This window comes from Eulemur rufifrons, chromosome 7, assembly GCF_041146395.1.
Source record: "Eulemur rufifrons isolate Redbay chromosome 7, OSU_ERuf_1, whole genome shotgun sequence".
Classification (NCBI taxonomy): Eukaryota; Metazoa; Chordata; class Mammalia; order Primates; family Lemuridae; genus Eulemur; species Eulemur rufifrons.
Window position 1 is genome coordinate 132,339,087 of NC_090989.1, and position 21,004 is coordinate 132,360,090.

The 21,004-nt window shown below is 40.3% G+C and overlaps 2 protein-coding genes and 1 non-coding gene across 3 annotated transcripts in view; 1 reads left to right on the forward strand and 2 right to left on the reverse strand.

The window, feature by feature from the left end:
• Positions 1 to 9,806, forward strand: part of LOC138386720 (ubiquitin-conjugating enzyme E2 E1) — a 66,623-nt gene extending 56,817 nt beyond the window's left edge. Inside the window, exons 4-6 of the mRNA XM_069473297.1 lie at positions 6,829 to 6,961; positions 8,476 to 8,623; positions 9,664 to 9,806. Coding sequence (XP_069329398.1) covers positions 6,829 to 6,961; positions 8,476 to 8,623; positions 9,664 to 9,761 — 379 coding nt within the window. The 3' untranslated portion in view covers positions 9,762 to 9,806. The remainder of the gene's footprint in view (positions 1 to 6,828; positions 6,962 to 8,475; positions 8,624 to 9,663) is intronic.
• On the reverse strand, positions 2,345 to 2,451 carry LOC138388812 (U6 spliceosomal RNA). Its single transcript, XR_011234298.1, has one exon. It is a non-coding gene; the product is annotated as a U6 spliceosomal RNA (small nuclear RNA).
• A 2,456-nt stretch (positions 9,807 to 12,262) lies between the features above and the next one.
• The window catches only part of NKIRAS1 (NFKB inhibitor interacting Ras like 1), a 29,956-nt gene continuing 21,214 nt past the window's right edge, over positions 12,263 to 21,004 (reverse strand). The window contains exon 4 of the mRNA XM_069473298.1: positions 12,263 to 12,751. Within this exon, the coding sequence (XP_069329399.1) occupies positions 12,509 to 12,751 (243 nt within the window). The 3' untranslated portion in view covers positions 12,263 to 12,508. The remainder of the gene's footprint in view (positions 12,752 to 21,004) is intronic.

Sequence of the window (21,004 nt, forward strand, 5' to 3'; positions counted from 1 at the left end):
TTTTTTAATTTTTTGTAGAGACAGGCTGTGTTGTCCAGGGTTCTTGAACCCCCGGCCTCAAGCAATCCTCCTGCCTCCAAAAGTGCTGGGATTACAGGCTTTGACTGCTTCTTAAACACACTTTTAACTAATCTTTTTCCTTTAACCAAACCTATCACTACCTCATTCCCAATTTCCGCAGGCCCTACAAATTCCTGCATTTTTAAGGGGATTCTGGGGGATACATGGACTCAGTCTTGGCTTTCTTCACAGCCAGTTCAGGATTCTGTTGTCTTGGATATGTCAAACCCTTTCGCACTTGTCTATTTGCCTTTAAGCTTCCAAACTTTTGCATTGTCTCCTCCCTTCCTCCCTCTTTGGAGGTTTATGCCTTAAAAAAAAACTACTGTAATGCTGGTGGAGTTTGGAGGAGTAAAAGTTGATGTCTGTATTCAATCTGCTGTCTTTATGCATGTCTTCTGAGCTATCTTAATGTTTTTTTCTCTGCTCTAATACTTAAGTTAGGGTTACTGGTTCCTTTTAAGAAGGAAAAAAAAATTAAAGGTTAAAATTTTCCCACTTCATTTTTCATATCGTCTATTATTATTTAACCTTTCTACCCCCATTTGTCGCTCTAAACCAATCTCCTCACTTAAGGCCTGGAACAACTGCCTCCTTTTTCCTTTTAATCAGGACTTTTCTCACCTTTTGGCCTTTTCCATATAAACCTATCCTGAATAGGCACATACCTTAGCAATTCGATCCCTGAGAGTGGTATTTCATATAAAATTGGAAATTCTTAGAATGTTACATTTTTGTTAGGACCTTTCTCTGGGGATAATGCTTTGTACTTCTTGGCATTAAATGACTATTAGAGTCATTTTAGGAAGCAGCTGGTATGATAGCATGTGCACTGCCATGTGTTAATTTACAAGCCATCATGGTGCCTGACTAGTCAGCACTAGTGAAAGTCCTGTGTATCTGCTTACCAGTCCTAGTACTAGACATACTACACTTGGGCAGCTTTGACATGTCACATGTCAACATTCCATCTGTGGGCCTCTTTGGCAGCTGCTGCAGCACCTAGCTTTGCGAAAGCTGTTGTCGACTGCTCAGCTAGAAGGGTGTGTAGAAGGGTGTGCGTAGAGAGTAGGACCAAGAGTCACATAAGTGAGAGAGTTAGTGATGAGAAAGCAGCCAGACCCTCCCCAAGGCCAGATTTGTATATGACATGCAGGGCATAGCCTCACTCATTCAGTCTCTCAGCCCTATGCAAATACAAACAGCCTTCCTCTTTTCTCTCCAGGCCAGCTGGGGCCAAGAAAAAAGCCTGTGGTTCCCCGTGCAATAAATAGCTCTCCTCACCTCTTGACCCTGTTATTTCCTGGTAGCTCTGAGTTGTGGATCCTGCAGTGGAGAGGGCGGGAACAAAGAAGTTGTAGAGGCCTCAGCTTCACAGAGCATTGAGCAGTGGGTGATATTGTATCCTCAGGCAGGGGTTTGACCTCACATTTCAGTGCAGGTGGTTCCAATGACTGCTGGACCTCTCAATGCACTGTGAACTAGAATGGAATAGAGTGGATCTAAATTCTGGGACCAACCTAACTTCTGAGCTGGGGGGAAAGTAGGTCTCATATTCTATACCACTTTTTTTTTTTTTTTTTTTGCTCTAGGTTGGGGGGGGAAGAATTGTTTCTTGTTATTTTTGTGATTTAGGGGCATAACATTTGGACTATGATTGAACTGATATTTGTTTCCCAAAACCATCTTTGGGTTTCATTAAGGTGGGGATTCTCAGCATTTTTGGAGTTGTCACATTATTTTTGAAATCCCCTTTCCTTCACTCAAGCACTCTCCGTGGTGTTTATTTTCAACTGACTCTTTTCTACAAAGTGAATTTTTATTAGTAAAGTTTAATAACATCTTTTGGCAGATCACAAGATTTTCTTGTCTCTGTTTAATCCCAGCTTCCATCCAAATGTGAAAGAGAAATGAATAATAAGGCAGGAAAAGCAGACTAGTAAATTGTTTATAAACAACGTTGATAGTCCAACGGCAAATAACTTTATTGCAAGCTTCATGGGTGTAGTGGAAGGAATATCACTTTAGGAAAATCTGGACTGCGTTAGCCAGAACTTATGTAACAAATTCAGGAAAACTGAATTCAAACTTTATTTTTCTTATATTTGGGTAAATTATTATCTTTATTGAGATATAACTTAGTTAAATTCACCCACTTCAAGTCTTCCATGCATTTTTGCTTACAGTTGGTATTCTGCATTAAAGAAGGGAGGAAGAGCACCCTCTTTTGGTAGAAGTGTCTTCTATGTGGGCTGTCAGGCCTCATTTTAACTTTAAATTTTTTAAAAATATGGAACATCCCACAAATTTATATGTCATCCTTGTGCTGGGGCCATGCTGATCTTCTCTGTATTATGCCAGTTTTAGTATGTGTGCTGCTGAAGCAAGTACCTCTGCCTCATTTTGAAAGTGGATTTGCATCCTGCTATTGGAGTAAACTTGAGCCCTTTGATTTACATGGCTGCAGGGTGTGTAGTTGCTCCACATATTAATTCTCTCAGCACCATGTCTAAGGTCATAGCAGAAGGAAGAGGCTAGGAAAGAGCACCTGAACTGAAGTGAAGCCAGGAGGGAGAAGGCAGCAAGACAGCGAGATAGTGTCCATTTAGTATAGGTATTTCCAAGTTTTCCAATTAATTGTCAGTGGAAGCTTTTATCACAGGACCAAAATCTGTCTTTCATTGTGACCGTGGAGGCACAAGAGACCTGAACCGCCCTTATAGTCACTGATGATTTTCATAGGATTATAGTTGGGAATAGGAGTAGTCATAAACATTTCCTGTGAATGACTGTTGTAGATTTTCATCCAAAGATGCAGCATACGGGTCACCATAGAAAATGTAATTCGAATGAAGTAGGAATGACCATGTCAAAAGGTCTCCCTTCAGATCCTAAGCAATTCTGTTCTAAAAGAACTATGAAAACTGGGCTTAAATGAAACAGAGTTTCAGATGGCCAGAGTGAGAATACTGACAGTCCAGACTCAGTAACCTCCCACTGTTCCAAGCCCTTAAAGCTGCGGTCCCCAAACCCTGGGCCGTGGCCTGGTACCAGTTGATGGCCTCTTAGGAACCTGGCTGCACATCACCACCTGAGCTCCCCCGACCATGTGGAAAAACTGTCTTCCATGAAACTGGTCCCCGGTGCCAAAAAGGTTGGAGACTGCTTCCTTAAAGCATTGTTACTCCAGGATAACCCTAGTTAACTTATACTTTGTCTTACTACTTTACTTTCTCTATTACTAGGTGGATTAGATTCCATCTCTTCTGCCTTTTACCTTGATTTTGTTCTTCAGAATTGAAATATGTTGTTGTATTATATTTATAATACAGCTGGGTGTGCAGTGGCTCATGCCTGTAATCCTGGCACTTTCAGAGGCTGAGGCAGGAGCATTGCTTAAGGTCAGAAGTTCAAGACGAGCCTGAGCAAGAATGAGACCCCATCTCTACAAAAAAAAAAAAAATAGAAAAGTTAGCTGGGCGTGGTGGCAAGTGCTGAGGCAGGAGAATCGCTTGAGCCCCCAGGAGTTTGAGATTGTGGTGAGCTGTAATGACACCACTGCACTCTTCTCAGGGCTATAGAGTAAGATTCTGTGCTCCCCGCCCCACCCCCAAAAACAAATCACCAGGGGGAGACTGGGTGCAGTGGCTCATGCCTGTAATGCCAGCATTCTGGGAGGCTAATAATTTTCCTATTTTTAGTAGAGATGGGGTCTCAAATCTTGCTCAGGCTGGGAGGGAGTTTTTAAAATATATAGATTTTTGGGTCCCCCTCTAGATATTCTAAATTCAGAAGGCCTGGAGAAGGGTCCAAAAATCTTTAATTTTTAAGGTTCCATAGATTATTTTAATGCACAATGAAATTTGGGAACCGCCAGTTTTTTGTACCGTCCATAAAAGCTGCTTGTAATGGCATATTGTTAAACCTTTGTTCTTTATCCTTTTTCTTCTGAGGTACTAGCAGAATTGGGCCCATGCCAACATAGTCATACCTCTAGGGGTTAGAATGCCCTCACTCTTATTTTTTCTAAGTTGATTTCTTAGCATCACCAAGTTGGATGTGCAGAAAACAGTATGGCTCCTGATCACTAGTGTTTTTCAGGAAGCAGCTTGGAATAATGTCAGTACTAGATTTTGGAGGGCCAACCTTCTGCTCCTGGCCTTGGTTCTTCATCTGTAAAGAGAGAAGGTTAGAGTAGATAGAGGTGTAGAGAAGTTTAGAGTAGGCTTTTGCCTTTGAGTCTTGATCATGAGCTAGATAAAGGAAGATCACTCCTCTTTATCCGCAACCTCTGTTAATGTTGTTTTCGTTTACTTAGTCCACTTTTCAGCTATCTACAGTCTGGTAAACAGGTGTCCTAACTGTATCAGCTAGTGTCTGTAGACTTTCTGCTTGTCTTAATTAATTCAGGCTGCTATAACAAAATACCATAAACTGCTGGGTAGCTCATAAACAACAGAAATTTATTTCTCACAGCTCTGGAGGCTAGAAATCTGAGGTCAGGGTGCTGGCAGCTTCAGTATCTGCTGAGGGCCTGTTTCTTTGATTCCAGACAGCTATCTTCTTGGTGGACCCCTCACATAGTAGAGAAAAGTTAGCTCTCGGGGGTCTCTTTAAAAACGATACTAATCCCATCCATGAGGGCTTCCACATTCGTGACCTAATTACCTCCAAAGGCCCTACCTCCTAATACTATCACATTGGGGGGTTGGTTAGGATCTCAACATATTGGGGATAGGGGTGCAAACATGTAGGCAGGGTAGGCAAACTTCTGATGACCAAGATCCAGTTCTACCTTCAGGAGATGAATCAGTAAGGATATAGAGTAAATAGAGGAATGTAGATATTAATATCCTTTCACTGAAGAGGTTACTGCATGTTTCTAGGGGGACAGGGCTGATTAAGAGCTCTCCTTAATCCCATTTTGTGAAAATTAGTCAAATGTTGTGTAACAGTAGGAAGTCATCTATTTTTAAAACACAAAGGTAAATAAGCATGACTTTGTAGTGTAGACAATGTTAAAAAAATCTCTCCATATATATCCAATGTAAAACAAGTTGTTAATAGTTCTTGGGAATACCAATCACAAAGAGATTAAAAGGACCATACTATTGGAGCCAGTGGGAATAAAGTGATCACTACCATTTAATGGGAGACTGCAGTGGGTCTGCTCTAACAGTGGTTCTTTCTCTCTCTTGGTTATCAATTTAATTGTTAAAACATCCCTGTGAGGTAGGTGGTATGATCTTGAGTTTGGATTTAGTAACTTGTTCAAGGTCATATAACTAGTAAGTGCTGAAGTCACTGAGCTTTTTTTACCTCTTGGCCAATTCCAGCCTATTCTTCCCATTAGCCTCTCTTCCGCTGTCCATTCCAAAAAGGAATGAGCTTTTGCCATGTCATGTTTTCTTCCCCAACTTTTGTTTCCCTCTGGTTTTCTTTTGTAAGCTCATTCCTTTAACTTCTGTTTCTGTTGCTTCCACCCCAAGTTTCAGACTGAAATAAAAAACCTATGGTGGGCTTGAGGAAAGTATAGGGCACAGTCATGTTCCCCTCTCCCTCCCTCATCATCTCCTCTTTCTCTTAAATGAAGGAATCAAACCTGATTTTTAACCAGTTAGCAGAAGGCATCTTGAAGACAAGGAATTTATCTTGTTCAGTGTAAAAACTCCTGATATTCAGCACTTTACCTAGTATATAGGCATTCAATAAGCGTTTGAGTGAATAAATCCAGTTTGCACCATACATTTATTTAAGAATAGTTTTGCCTGCTTTATAGGGATTATTCTGAGTATTGACTGAGCTGTACAAGTCTCTCCAAGCACAGACCTTTTGAAATTTTTTAGTTTAGCCATTCTCTACCACTACCCATGTTATAACTATGCTGTGGTCTTTTTAAATTAATAACCAAGACTATTTCCCAAGCATTTTATTTTTCTCTCTCCTCAGTACTGGGGTACTCCACTTAATGATTTGAGTGGGTATGTTAAGCTCTTCATAGGTTTTAAACTTTTTGTTTATTAATGTACTTGAATACAAAGCACTCTGGATGCCAACACAATGCTTTGGGAACGGTATTGTGGCCAAATTATAGCGTAGTAACCAAGTGTATGTAACAGTGATATAACAGGTAACAGGGTTTGATTAATGTCCCAACTGTAATATTTAGAGAACCCAATTATAGAATTTTATATTGAAATGAAAATTGAGTAACTTGCAGTTGTATACTTGTCATCATTATCCTTGTTCTCTCACCCAGCATGGTTTGACACAAACAATATGGCCATCTACCAGATTGTTTTTAGGATAAGATTGTAGAAATACAAGAATACGGAAGAAGAAAGAGCCAGTTGGTAGGTGAGAAAGTGAAACATTTATGCTACATCAGAAATGATGGAGCTCTGAACAGAAATTACCATCATTTGTCACTAATTTAGCTTGTTTGCTAAGATATGTTTCTCTCTTTTTAAGTATTATTTACATTTTCTTACAAGTCAACTAGAGGTTTGAGAATTGAGGGAGAAGTTTCTTGCTTATTCACAACTAGGCAGGATTAGAATGGTTTTAACATTCTTTTATCATCCAGTTTACCGAGGGCTGACAGATTTGTTGCAGTTTCTGTCTGAAAGATAATTCTGTTTTGTGAAGATAATCCATATAGTAAACAAAAAGGGAGGAAAGAGCTGATCTTTTCCCCTTTCTGGATACACGGTAAAAAATGGGATAGTGCTACCATCTACTTACATCTGCTGATGTGTTATTTCATAGTGCTGGTCCCAAAGGCGATAACATCTATGAATGGAGATCAACAATTCTAGGGCCCCCAGGATCTGTGTATGAGGGTGGTGTATTCTTCCTTGATATAACTTTTACACCAGAATATCCCTTCAAGCCTCCAAAGGTAAGAAATTTCCCTAATTTATGCTCAAATTTACTAATTCCCATGAGAAACTATTGAAGTTTTTTTTTAATTTAATTTTTAATCACAAAAATTAGATTTCTGTTATGTCTTAATGAATCTAAGTATATTAGAACACTTCTCTGGGTTGACTGGCCTCATCTGGCAGAGACCTTTCTAGGAATAAGTGCTTTATTTTGATTTAAAATTATGCTATTTATAATAACGTCAGCACCCTGGAATTAACCACCTATTTGTAGCCTACAGAAAAAGTTTCTGAATAGTTAAAAATGGTGTCAAGCCAGGCCAGATGTTGACACGCACCTGTAGTCCCAGCTGTTAGGGAGGGCCTCACCTTTGAGCCCAGGAATTTGAGTCCTGCCTGGGCGACAAAGCAAGACTCTGTCTTTAAAAAACAAAAAAAGTTGTCAAAATATCCGTGCACTGAAACAGCTACAGAATTGGAATCTCTTACCAAAGCTTTGTATTCTACTCCTTATAATTTTTTTTTTTTCTATTCCTTACTTCCAGGCCTTGATTTTCTCTGTATGATAGGTGGGGATTGCCCAAATCACCCGTCTCTTACAACCTTCAATGATCTATGATTCTCATTCACACTGTCAGAATAGGGTAGATTGCTAGATATAGGTACAATTGCAGCAACAAGAAGTAATTAAAAGTCCATTTTTTTAAAAATTGGAAAAGTTACAGGTAATTTTTACTGTGGCATGTTTCAGTATATTTCACAAATAAAAATTAGGAGACAAAACAAAATAACCCATGCTCATGTGGCTTGCATTGGTTTGTTTACTGCTGTAGCCCTTGCCCATTACTGGCTCCTCATCCATGGAGGCTGTATTTATAGGAGACTGATTTAGGGAGACAAGATGTTTGCAGGATCCGATCTAAAGGTCATAAAAAGCAGAAAAACAGATCTCTTTCCAAATTTTATACAGCTTTTTGGGTTATGTAGTCATGTTCATTTGGGTTATGTAGTCACATTTAGTCAATGTTCGCTAAGCATTTTGTTTGTCTTTATGTACTCACGATATTGTACCTCAGTTTTTGTGAGGTTTTATAACTTAGGATTCTCAGTATTTTATTCTGAAGCTTACTTTAAGGCAGTGTAGTAGGTATTACCAGCTACTAACACAAGAGGTCAGCAAACAATTAGCTATTCAGCCTTGGAAATGTTAATATTTAAAATATTAAAATTGGTAAAGATGAACTCAGGAATTATTAAACTTTTGTCAGTGACGGTATTTTTTCAAGATGAAGTTGACAATCCCTGAGATAGTATAGTATCAATGAACACTTTCTAATGAAATTTATTAAACAGCCCTTTAACCCATCTTGTCAGCTTCAGTTAAAACTGTTACTTTATTCATCTTTTTAAAAACTAAATATCTGGGGGAGGGTTGTTTTTAATTATTAAGGGTCACTCCATTGACAATTTAGTGAAGAGCTTAAAATTGTTTTCTGTTTGAATATTGTTTGACACTACCTTATTTTTTCAGGTTACATTTCGGACAAGAATCTATCATTGTAATATTAACAGCCAAGGTGTTATTTGCTTGGATATATTGAAAGATAATTGGAGTCCAGCACTAACCATTTCTAAAGTCCTCCTTTCTATCTGCTCACTTCTTACAGACTGTAATCCTGGTAAGGTTAATAATTCTTTACCTTGTTTTATTTTTCCTCACCTGAAAAATACTTTTCTACATAAACTGAGTTTCTAAAGTGAGAGTTTATTTTTTTAAGAGCTTTCAAAGGACAAAACTAATTTGCTTCTCAAAGTTTTAGTCAAGAGAAGTTCAGTCCACTAGTTGAAAAATGCAGCTTTACCATTACTTAGTTGATATGTTCTAGGAACAGGGTATTTTAAACTGAAAACTTACATAAGTTTGGCTTATGTTTTTACATTTTCAGTCATTCTCCCTCCTTTTTTTCCCCCTGTTGTATTATTTCCCATATAGTTCTTATAAAACAAACCACATACGTCCAAATGTCATCTGCCTGACTAACCTGACCTGTGCCTGCTGGTTTCACTGGCACTTTCCCTGTAGTGGTTTCTGAGATGGTATTCAATTTTGAAAATGTTATTTCTTTGCTAAATACATAGTGATTAGTGAACTGTAATTTTGTTGGGACTTAATTTCCTTTTATTTAAAAATATTTTCTAGATAAACCAAATACAAATTTAGTTATTAACGATTCAGAGAAACACTATACTTAATTGGATATATCCAGGTTTGACCTGGCTCTTTCTAGGTAAACAGTGTAGAGGTAAGTAGTGTTACATTGCAGCAGTCCCCAAGACTTCACAGTATTCCCAGTGCCATTATTGGTGCCATTGAGCCAAAGGTCATGTGAACACAGCTGGATGGTCATTGTAGTTTGGAGCCTTGAACAATCAAGAGCAAAGAAACTCCAATTGGGTGTTGGGAGAGAAATAGAATGAACTAGGGAGATAAAGCCAGACCAGTACTAAAGCCTGAGCATTCTATTTTGGTAAGAATGTCTCTTCCAACTTTTGAGTTTAAAAAGAAAAACTACCCCAGAATGGTGAAGTGGTATTTCAAACATGGGTTTGATCACACATACTTTGTTGTACATTCTACCCAAGCTATCACTAACGTGTTTGTGAAAGTTCAAAATGTTCTTTTGCTTTCTACAAAGTAATCCACGTTCTTTTCTTCCAGCTGACCCGTTGGTGGGAAGTATTGCCACTCAGTATATGACCAACAGAGCAGAACATGACAGAATGGCCAGACAGTGGACCAAGAGATACGCTACATAAATTGGGTTTTCACAATTCTTAGATTATTTGTCTGTCACAGAGAAGAGCTGCTTAATGATTTTGAAGGGGTAGGGGAGGGTGGGAGTTGGTAAAGAGTAGCATATTTCTATAACAGATATTATTCGTCTTATTTCCTAAGATTTTGTTGTAACTTAAGGTATCTTGCTACAGTAGACAGAATTGGTAATAGCAACTTTTAAAACTGTCATTAGTTCTGCAATATTAGCTGAAATGTAGTACAGAAAAGAATGTACCTTTAGATATTCGGGTTCAGTTGCTTGTAGTCTGTAAATTTAAAACAGCTTAATTTTGTACAGGTTACACACATGGCCATTTATGTAAAGTCCCTCTAAGACTACATACGTTCTTGTTTTAAAAAAAAAAAAAAAAGGAATTTGTTTTCTCTTCTTGGAAGGGACATTGATATTTAACAGAGTTTTTAGAGACTTGTCATCTCATATATATAAAATGGACATGTGGCTATAAGACAACGTATAGGAAATGAGTAGTTAATGTATTTTATTTTATATGCCAATCTACAAGATTAAAGGTTTGAATCAGGATTTGTGAAAACCTGTAGTGAAATACCTTAAGCTGTTAACTGTAAGGCGTGGAATAGGAGTCACAGAGTGGATTGGTTATATGTTGTGGACTACTTAAGTCTGCATTTGTTACTGTGCTAATAAACAATATTAAAAACAACCACCTGATGCAGCTGTGTTCACTTGCTTTTGCCTTTGTCTTTCTTTTAAAACAGTTTTGCTGTCGCCCTGGGTAGAGTACAGTGGCACCATTCGTAGCTTACTATAACCTCAAACTCCTGGGTTCGAACAATCCTCCTGCTTCAGCCTCCCGAGTAGCTAGGACTACAGGTGCACGCCAGCATGCCTGGCTAATTTTTCTATTTTTGGTAGAGACAGGGTCTAGCTCTTGTTCAGGCTGGTCTCGAACACTTGAGTTCAAGCAATCCTCTCACCTCAGCCTCCCAGAGTGCTAGGATTATAGGTGTGACCGAGCCACCATGCCTGGCTAATAATGCATATTTAATAAATAGGTATCATTTGCCTATGTTAGCATTGGTGCTTTAATTTATGAACAGAATAGATTTTACGGTGTCTTTAAAAAGGTTAAATAATCGATATTGCATTTTTTTTTAAAGCACTTGGCTAACTTGCAGATGCTGTAGTGGCAAGTGCATGAGAAATGGGTTCTCTCATGGATAAACTGGTACAGCCAGCCATCTTAGAGGGCATTTTGGCAATACTTAAGTATGCACATACCATGACCCAGCAGTTCTGCTCCTGTCTCCTCCCGAGAAACTCATCCAGGTACACATATGTCCATTACCACATTCAAAAACAATATGGTACCTGTGTGTACTACTATAGATCTAAATTGCATTAGTAGAAGAAAAGCAAACTGTAGGGAGACATTAAAAATAATTATGAAAGTATCCATCTATGTAAAATACATGGGAAAAAAGCTTAGACAATCAATATTCAATAACTGGGAAAGGAGGCAGGGGTGACTTAATACCTGATTTTACTTTTTGGGGGAAACAACAGGGTCTTGTTCTGTCACCTGGGCCAGAGTACAGTAGCATTGCCATAGCTCTCACTGCAGCCTCAAACTCCTGGGCTCAAGCCTAAGTGATGAGAAATTTTAAAAGAATTACACATGGCTTGAACTTCATGAACTGAGCCACTTGAGCTTACAAATATTCAAGATGTTACAATTTACTTGATGTCCTTGCTGAATAGCTTATTTCATACTTCACATTTAAATCAAAGAGTTAACTGCTTTTGCAGATGAAACCACTAATTAGCTTGCTTCCTACCCTTTAAATTAGTTATGCTATCAACTCGCTAAATACAGTTAGCCACATTGCTCAGATATTGCCAAAGTCTTCAGAGAACCATAGCACAAACTCAGATAACTAATGTTAACATCACCTGTAGCCCAGTATTTTTATGATATATTTTATTGCACATAACTAGGTTATCTAGAAAACTATTCCAGAAGATACAGTATTCCTTCTGGAAAATGGAAGCCTTGCTGTTCTTAAGTGCTTAGCTGTTTTCAAAAATAAACGGTTTGCCCTCTAGTATTTGGTTTATCAAGGGGTCTGGCTGAAGAAAAAAACGGCCTTTTGAGTGGAAGGAGCCTACTTAGACTACCTAGTACCTCAAGTCACTCTAAATATAATTTGGGCAAACCTGTATCTTGAGTTTGTTCTATTTAGCAGCATCTCCACGACATAAAATTTAGCTTACTTAGTACCTAAACTGTTCACTGTTTTTAGTCCAATTTGAATACAAACAGTGACAAGTTTTACAGTTAGATGACTAATGAATTTTTTTAAAGTTAAATGTTTGAGCTAAGAAGTTTGCACAAAGTTACACAGCATGATAGCTTCTGAAACAGCTTGGAGTTGGGGAGAAGTTACACATAGGTGCATTTGCATACTAACCAAACTTTATTTTACTGTTTGAACAAGTGCAATGTAAATAACAAAGGTGCTAATTTCAGGGACAGGTTTCAAACAATGAGAATGAAAATACATTATTTCATATTAGGCAATAGTGAACAGCCCAAATAGTTATAACCGCTAACGTGCATTAACTTCCTTAGGTGTTTTTTAAGGACCTAAGGTAGATACAAATAGCCTATTTTAAATACTAATCTTACTCCATGTTCACAAACATTTAAAGGCAATCACTACTCAACAATTGTGGAATTACAGATTTTTAGTTCTCAGAGCTAGAGTTCCCTTTGTTTTTCCTCCCAGGCAAAGGAAAGCTTGATTTGCTCTGAGGCTGGGAAAGTTTACTGGCTAACAAAGTGAATGGTTCAATCAGAGTTTTCCGATCAGTAACAGTTACCTCCCACAGTCTCACTTTCTCACTTTTTGCCCATTGCTGTGCCACTTCAGCGTCCACTTGTCTCTGCTCAGAAAGGTCAATTTTGTTTCCTAATACAACAATTGCTACCTGAAAGAAAATGGATTAAAAAGGTCATACTAGTACTCTGTCAACATCATTTCCTAGGCAAAATGGAGAAATTAGGAAAACTGTTACATTTAACAGTTTCATTAAACTGATTCTTAGATGTAACCAGAATGGTAGGTAAGCTAGTAGGACATCACCTCACTCCTCCTTCCTTAGTGCATTTTTGTTAAAAATACGGATGCTATACAGTTTACTAACTGTAAAAAAATTTAAATTAGCAAGTGAAGTTACTCTTTACTTAAGGTATGAATGGTAAATGGGAAATTAACATCTAGGATACAGATAATGGTTTAATGTGTCTGCATTTCAGTTTGGCTATACTTGATGTTTAAGAGATTTGTGATACAGGACTTAAAAGTAAAACGAGACAATGCCTGGAGCTGTGAGAGTTCTATACCCCTAGGACCTAAGTTCCACCAGAATAGGAATTTCTGTTGTGTTCACATTATTTCCAATGCTAGAAAAGTGCCTGCTGATATCTATTGGATGCATGGGCCAAGAGGAACATTTTACATGAATGCTTATTATACACACCAGGCACTGTTTGAGGTGACCAGAACATAGCAGTCATGACACAAAGTGTAAAGAGACAGGAGAAGAAATAATACTCAGATTTTCAGATAGTTACTGTAAAGAAAACAAAACAGGATGATGTGGCAGTGGAGAAGGGGCAGCAAGATTTGTCAAAAGCACCTCTGAGGCACAGCAGCAATGAACTACTAAGACCTTGGAGCCTCGCTGGCTTTGTTCCTGCCTTTAAGTTGAGCTCCTTATGCTCCAGGTAAGGCCATGCCTTGCTGGCAAGATGAAAGAGTGGCCCCCACATTCTGGTTTTCTTGGTAAATCTCATACTCCATCTCACAGCAGGAGCCATCCCCTTCAAGCCCTACTGTCATTCTTCACCACCCAGATTTTCATCTTCATGTACATCCCCTACTCTGATCTCCATCTCCCTCTCCTCCCAACTGCAGAAACTTTCACTTTACCACCTAGAATTCAGCAAACTCCAACCGCCCCCCCACCAATCTCTCACCTCTGCTTTGAATGTTCCCTTCACCTTCTTGCCTAGCTGAATCCCTGCCCCGCCTTGCAGTCCTGCTTTCCCCATCACTCCCCTCCTACCACTACCACTGGGAAAGGGCCAGGGGGCAGTGTTAAATTGTCCTCATTGTCCCTCAGGGGTGCCTCCAACAGTGCCCTTTCCTAAAACCCCCAGTGAAGGCTGATGCTATCAATCTGCCGTACCTACTAACTGCCCCTCACCCTCCACTCTGGAAATCACTCCCGGTGATTTCACCAGCCATGTAGATGAGGCTTCCAATGACCTGGTCTCTCAGTTCTTTGACTTCTCCAATGATCTTACCCTTTCCTCAGCCATTCACTCCCCTGGTCATGTCCTAGACCATGACATTGTAACTGCTCCCCTCTATGACCTCAATTCCAAGCATCCCACTCTAACTTTACCTTCCCAGTCATGCTTAACACCCCAAATGCAACAATTGTAAATGCCACAAAGACATATGACCCACTGACTCTTACTGCCTTTATCACTATCCTTTTACCCCACTCATGTCCTCTGTTCCTTTCCATGCAGACTATTCACTCTCACGCCCCCATTATCCCACCATAGTCACCTGGCAAAACTCCTCCTTTGTTAAATTTAACTCTTAACAGGACTCTGTGCCTACACCACTTAGCTGAATATGGCTGGAGAAAAACACACACCCTGCTGGCTGGTCCCAATTCATACCACTGACTTCAAATGAGCTGGTGGTCTCCAGCAAAGATGTTACATTTTCTCCATTTCATACCTTGGTTCTCTTCTACAAGCCCCAACATCTCCCCTTCCTTCCCCACCTTCCTCTCAGCTGATGACCATATTATTTCAGTATGAAAACGAGCAATTAGAAGAGAACTGCCACATGCTTCTACTACATCCAACAACCTACCATCTTCCAAGCCTATTTCCCTCTGCTCTAAAACCCTGAATAGAGAATGTCACTCCAGTGATGCTATCTCATCTAAATAAAACATTTTTCTTAGAGTGCTGTGGTGTCAGCCTAGCTCACAGCAACCTCAAACTCCTGGGCTGAAGCGATCTTCTTGCCTCAGCCTCCTGAGTAGCTGGGACTACAGGCATGCACCACCACACCCAGCTAATTTTTACTATTTTTAGTAGAGGCAGGGTCTCTCTCTTGGCTCAGGCTGGTCTTGAACTCCTGAGAGCTCATGCAATCCTCAGCCTCAGCCTCCCAGAGTGCTAGGATTACAGGCGTGAGCCACCGCGCCTGGGCTAAAACAAACTTTTTATACCACATTCTTCTCCAGCTCCTCTCTGTTCCCCTTTGTAGCAAAACTCAAAGAGCTATGTCTCCTGTGTTCAATTCTCTCTAATACCCACTCCAATTAGACTTCATTTTGCTATTTCATTAAAACTGTTTTTGTCCAAACCTCCACGTATTAAAGGATTAGCCAATTCTTAGTCGTCAGCCTTTGGCCACTTCTTTGACTCCTTTGCTGGTTTCTGCTCAACTATCCAACTTGTAAATGTCAAACTCACTGCTTCTCACCTTGTGCCCTAAATGTCCACTGTCAACACAGCAGCCAAAGTAGGTTTAACCTCATTCATATCAAGAAAAATGAAACTACTAAAATACCATTTTCACCCAGCAGATTCACAAAACCCAAAAGTTTAACCACACACTATTGTCAAGACTGGAGAAACAGGCATTTTCATACCATTCCTGTGGAAGGTAATTTGGCAATATATTTACCCTGTGACTCAAGAACCCCATTTCTGCCAACCGATTTTACAATTATACCCTAAAACATACAAAATAATAGGTGTATAAGATTATTCATTGTAACACAATTCATAATAGAAAGACTGGAAATAACCCAAGTGTCCATCAATTTGGAACTTAAAGTATGATACACCTACATCCACATAATGAATATTATGCATCAGTTTCAAAAAAAAAATTTGAGAAATGATATGGAAACAACTCCAAAATACATTACATAAAAACACAGGTACAGAATAGTATGCTACCTGGTGTAAGAAAGAGGAAAAAACATTTTTTTAAAATGTACACAACATATACTCCTATTTGCTTAAATTTATATAGAGAAACTCTGGCCAGCCAGGACAAGATAGGCAGACTTCCTCCCTACAAAAAATTTTAAAAAATTAGCCAGGTCTGGTGGGTGGTAGCTGTCTGTAGTCATAACTACTTGGGAGGCTGAGGTGGGAGGGAGGATTGCTTGAGCTCAGGAGTTCAAGGTTGCAATGAGATATGATCATGCCACTGCACTCCAGCCAGGGCAACAGAGCAAGATTCTCTCTCTAAAACAAACAAAAAAAACCCCAAAAAACAAAAAACACCATGCTGGAAGGATGTCCCAAAACTAACAAAAGGGTAAAATATTTTTTAAAAAGCATGCTTCAGAGAGAAGATGGTGGAGTGGTGGTGACTGCCTGGATCTGCGCTCCCGGTGAGGAAGACATGGATCCGGACCTGCCCCAACGCTAGAAGACCACTCCCACACAGGAACAGCGGTCTGAATCCACGGAAAATCAACGTGGGACAAACAGAGCGAGTGAGGTCTGAGGTGAACGAAAATTAGGATCGCGGCATTCTGCGGAACGCGGACAGACAGTAGCCAGCGGAGCGCAGGTCGGCTACGCCTGCCCCCAGCCGGGCCGGGTGCAGCCTCTTGGGAAAGCGGCTTGCTCTCCTCAATGACCTCTGCTCCCAATTGATTAGAGACCTGCCTCAGGCCAGTGTAGAATCACCAAGGGATATGTGGGGCATTGCAGACAGGAGGCTTTTTCGGGAAAATACCTTAGAACCTGGGGGCTCTCAGCTGAGACAGCGCTTGGCGAGGAGGGACGGTCCTACGCCAGGGCGGAAAAACACAAAAGATCCCCGGACAGCAAATAACGTTGTGCCTCCGTGCTGCCTTTTTGGGCGGTTCTCCAGCCGGTGCCCCCCGGTGCGTGTCCTTGCTGGCCAGCCCCCGGGCAGTGGCGGTCTCTGCCTGCCGGGGAGCCGGTCCCCTCCAGCCCTGGAGCTCTGCAGGCGCCATCTTGAAAGCGAGGGCGAAACCACTCGGGAGCCATAAAGTGCCTAGCGGCTCTCTCTGCCTGGCGCCCTCTGCTGGTCTCTGAACCAACACCAGGAGTGCGGGATATGCATGAGCACGCTGGGTAGCAATAAAGGGTGAACAGCTTGGACCCTGGGGGAATCTCCGCCGGGGCCGCGCTCAGCGTGAAGGGGCAGAGCTGTGCTAAGGCGTAAAAAAAAAAAAAAAAAAAAAAAAATAGGCTCGCCGAACTATATATTTTATTCTTGGTGAATTTTTTCTGGTTTTTTTTTGCGGCGGCTCACGAGCCAGACAGCCTCGGTGGGCACCTTTGCCCTCTGGGCCTCTGGCTGCCGCGCCTTTTTGAACACGGAGGCTAGATCCCCACCACCCCAGGAGCTCTGCGGGCGCACAGACGCCATCTTAAAATCGACTCCGAAACCACTCGGGACCCAGCTGAACGGGCATGAAGGGGCGGAGCTGTGCTAAGGCATAAAAACAAAAACTTTAAATTGCTGCTCGGGACCCAGCCCGGCAGGCGTGAAGGGGCGGAGCTGCGCTAAGGCGTAAAAACAAAAAACTTTAAATCGCTGAACTATATACTTCAGATTTGTGTATCTTTTCGCTTTGCGGTGTGGCGTGGTACTGTGTAGGTTTGTTTTTGTTCTTTTTTGTTTATGTTTTTGGTGTTTTTGGTTTGGTTTTTTGTTTTTTCTTTTTCTTTTTTTTCTTCTTTTTTTCTTTTCTCTTTCTTTTTCTTCTCTTTCTTTTCTTTCTTTCCTCTTCTTTTCTTTTCTTTTACTTTCTCCTCTCTTTTCGCCTTCTAACTGGAGACCCACGGTGAGCTTCGGAACGAGCCAGGCCCCTGGCTCTGGTACATACCAGATCCTGAGCAGTCACCCCCAGTGCCGGCTATCTGAGGGCGCACAATCGCCATCTTGGGGCCCAAAGCCAAGTCACTGCGGAGCAATAGGGTGCCAAGAGGCTCCCTGAACGGCCCCCTCCCCTGGTCCATGGACCTTATATAGGGGCCCTGCCCATGTGTAAACACCGAATACTTCTCCAGAAGCGAGAGTGTGGAGTCTGGTCCCTGGGGACATTGGGCCAAGGCAGACTTTTGCCCATGGGAGCTGCAGCAACTGGGGCGCTGAGCGAGTGAGGGCACCATCCACTCCCCATAGCTAGTACCTTTCCTGCGGATAGAGACAGAAACCTCCCCTATAGAGGAAGAACCAAAGAGAAACAAACAAACAAACAAACAAAGAGAATTTTGGTCTACTACTAGTGTGGACCCTGCCTGCCTACTGAAAGACCATAACAGAGTGTCCTAACTCACCAAAGCGGTCTTGGATCACTCTAATCCTCTAGGATTGGACCCATCAGAAGCAGTCCCCCAACTGAAATAGAAAAATCTCTAAACAATACACAACAGTCTCCTCCTCTTGCCAAAAGAAGCAACATACCTAGACTGCTTCACAGCTTAAGAATAGAGCACAAAGAGTGCTGTTAACCAGACTAAATCTATAAGAAAAGATCCAACGATAAATCTAGATGGGAAGGGCCCAGCGAAAAAACACGGAGAGCACAAAGAATCAAACGGAAAGCTCACCCCCAAAGAGAAATACCAGCTCTCAACCATTTGACACAAACCAGACTCAAAACACCAACATGTCACAGGAAGAATTCCAATTATGGATCATAAACAAGCTGAATAATATACAAGAATCAATGGATAACCAATACAAGGAAACCACAAAAAAAATACAGGATTTGGAGGAAAAATTCACTAAAGAAATTGAAATATTGAAGAAAAACCAAGCTGAACTCCTAGAAATGAAGAATTCACTCAGAGAGCTACAAAACACTGTGGAAAGTCTCAAGAGCAGGGTAGATCAAACAGAGGAAAGAATCTCAGAAATTGAAGATAACTCCTTCCAACTAAATAAGTCAGTCACAGAGATAGATCAAAAAAGTAAGAAAAATGATCTGAGTCTTCAAGAAATGTGGGATTATGTGAAGAAACCTAACTTGAGAGTTATTGGCATTCCTGAGGGTGAAGAAGATAATAAGCAAGGGTTGGACAAGCTATTTGAAGACATAATCGAGGAAAATTTGCCAGGCCTTGCCAATACTCTAGACATACAGATTCAAGAAGCTCAAAGGACCCCTGGGAGATTCATAGCAAATAGGAAAACACCACGCCACGTAGTCATCAGGCTGACCAAAATAACCACTAAAGAGTCTCTTCTCCGAGCTGTAAGGAGAAAGAAACAGGTAACTTACAAAGGAAAACCCATCAGAATTACGCCAGTTTCTCAGCTGAAACCTTACAAGCAAGAAGAGGTTGGGACCCCATTTTCACGCTTCTAAAACAGAATAATGCCCAGCCTAGAATCTTGTACCCAGCTAAGCTAAGTTTTCTATATGAAGGAGAAATTAAGACATTCTCAGATAAACAAAGGTTGAGGGAATTCACCAAGACAAGACCAGCCCTCCAAGAAGTACTCAAAAGAGAATTACACACGGATCAGCACAAGAAAGATCCACGAGTGTAAAACTACTCAAGAGCTAAAGATCAAATTCCAGATACCACAATGGCTCAGGAGAGAAAACATTGCAATGAAGTTCTACCCAACAAGCTGAACAAAAAACTGTCTCACTTATCAGTTTTCTCAATAAATGTGAATGGCTTAAATTCCCCGCTCAAGAGACATAGACTGGCCCAATGGATAAAAAAACACAATCCAAGTATCTGCTGTCTTCAAGAAACTCACCTAACCTGCAAAGATGCATTTAGACTGAAAATAAAAGGATGGAAATCGATATTTCAAGCAAACAGTAACCAAAAGAAAGCTGGTGTGGCAATCTTAATTTCTAATAACTTAGCTTTCAAATCAACAAAAATAATAAAAGACAAAGATGGCTACTACATACTGGTTAAAGGCACAATTCAACAAGAAGCCATGACTATACTCAATATATATGCACCCAACCTAGGTGCATCTAGATTCATAAAGCAAACCCTACTAGATCTCAACCAAATGATAGATAACAATACTGTAATAGCTGGAGACTTTAACACCCCACTGACAGTACAGGACAGATCCTCTAAACAGAAAATAAAGACATAATGGACCTAAATAGAATGCTAGAACAAATGGGCATGGCTGACATCTATAGGACATTCTACCCAAAGTCCACAGAATATAACATTCTTCTCATCAGCTCACGGGACATTTTCTAAGACTGACCATGTCTTAGGACATAAAGCATGTCTTAAAAAATTCAAAAAAATAGAAATTATACCATGCATCTTCTCAGATCACAGCGGAATAAAAGTAACAATGATCACAAACAGAAACCCTCACTCTTACCCAAAGTCATGGAAGCTAAATAACTTTCTCCTGAATAATTATTCTATAAAGGAAAAAATCAAGATGGAAATCAAAAATTTCTTTGAATTAAATGACAATGGAGATACAACTTATCAAAATCTATGGGACGCAGCTAAAGCAGTCCTGAGAGGAAAATTCATATCCATAAATGCCTATATCAAAAAGACAGAAAACATGCAAATAGACAACCTAACGAATAGACTCAAAGAGCTGGAGAAAGAAGAACAGAACGATCCCAAACCCAGCAGAAGGCGAGAAATTACTAAGATCAAATCAGAATTAAATGAAAAGGACAACAAAGAAACTATAAGGGAAATTAATAAAACAAAAAGTTGGTTCTTTGAAAAGATAAACAAAATAGACACACTCCTGGCTAGACTAACCAAGAGCACAAAAGTAAAATCTCTAATAACCTCCATTAGGAACATGAAAGGAGAAATCACAACCGATCTCACAGAGATACAAGATATCATCTATGAATTCTACAAAAATCTTTATGCACACAAACTGGAGAATGCGGAGGAAATGGACAAATTTTTAGAAACACATAGTCTTCCCAGGCTCAACCAGGAAGAAATAGAGTACCTGAACAGACCAATATCAAGAACTGAAATCGAAACAGCAATAAAAAACCTTCCCAAAAAGAAAAGCCCTGGTCCAGATGGGTTCACACCTGAATTTTACCATACATACAAAGAAGAACTGGTGCCCATCCTACATAAACTATTCTCCAATATTGAGAAGGATGGAATTC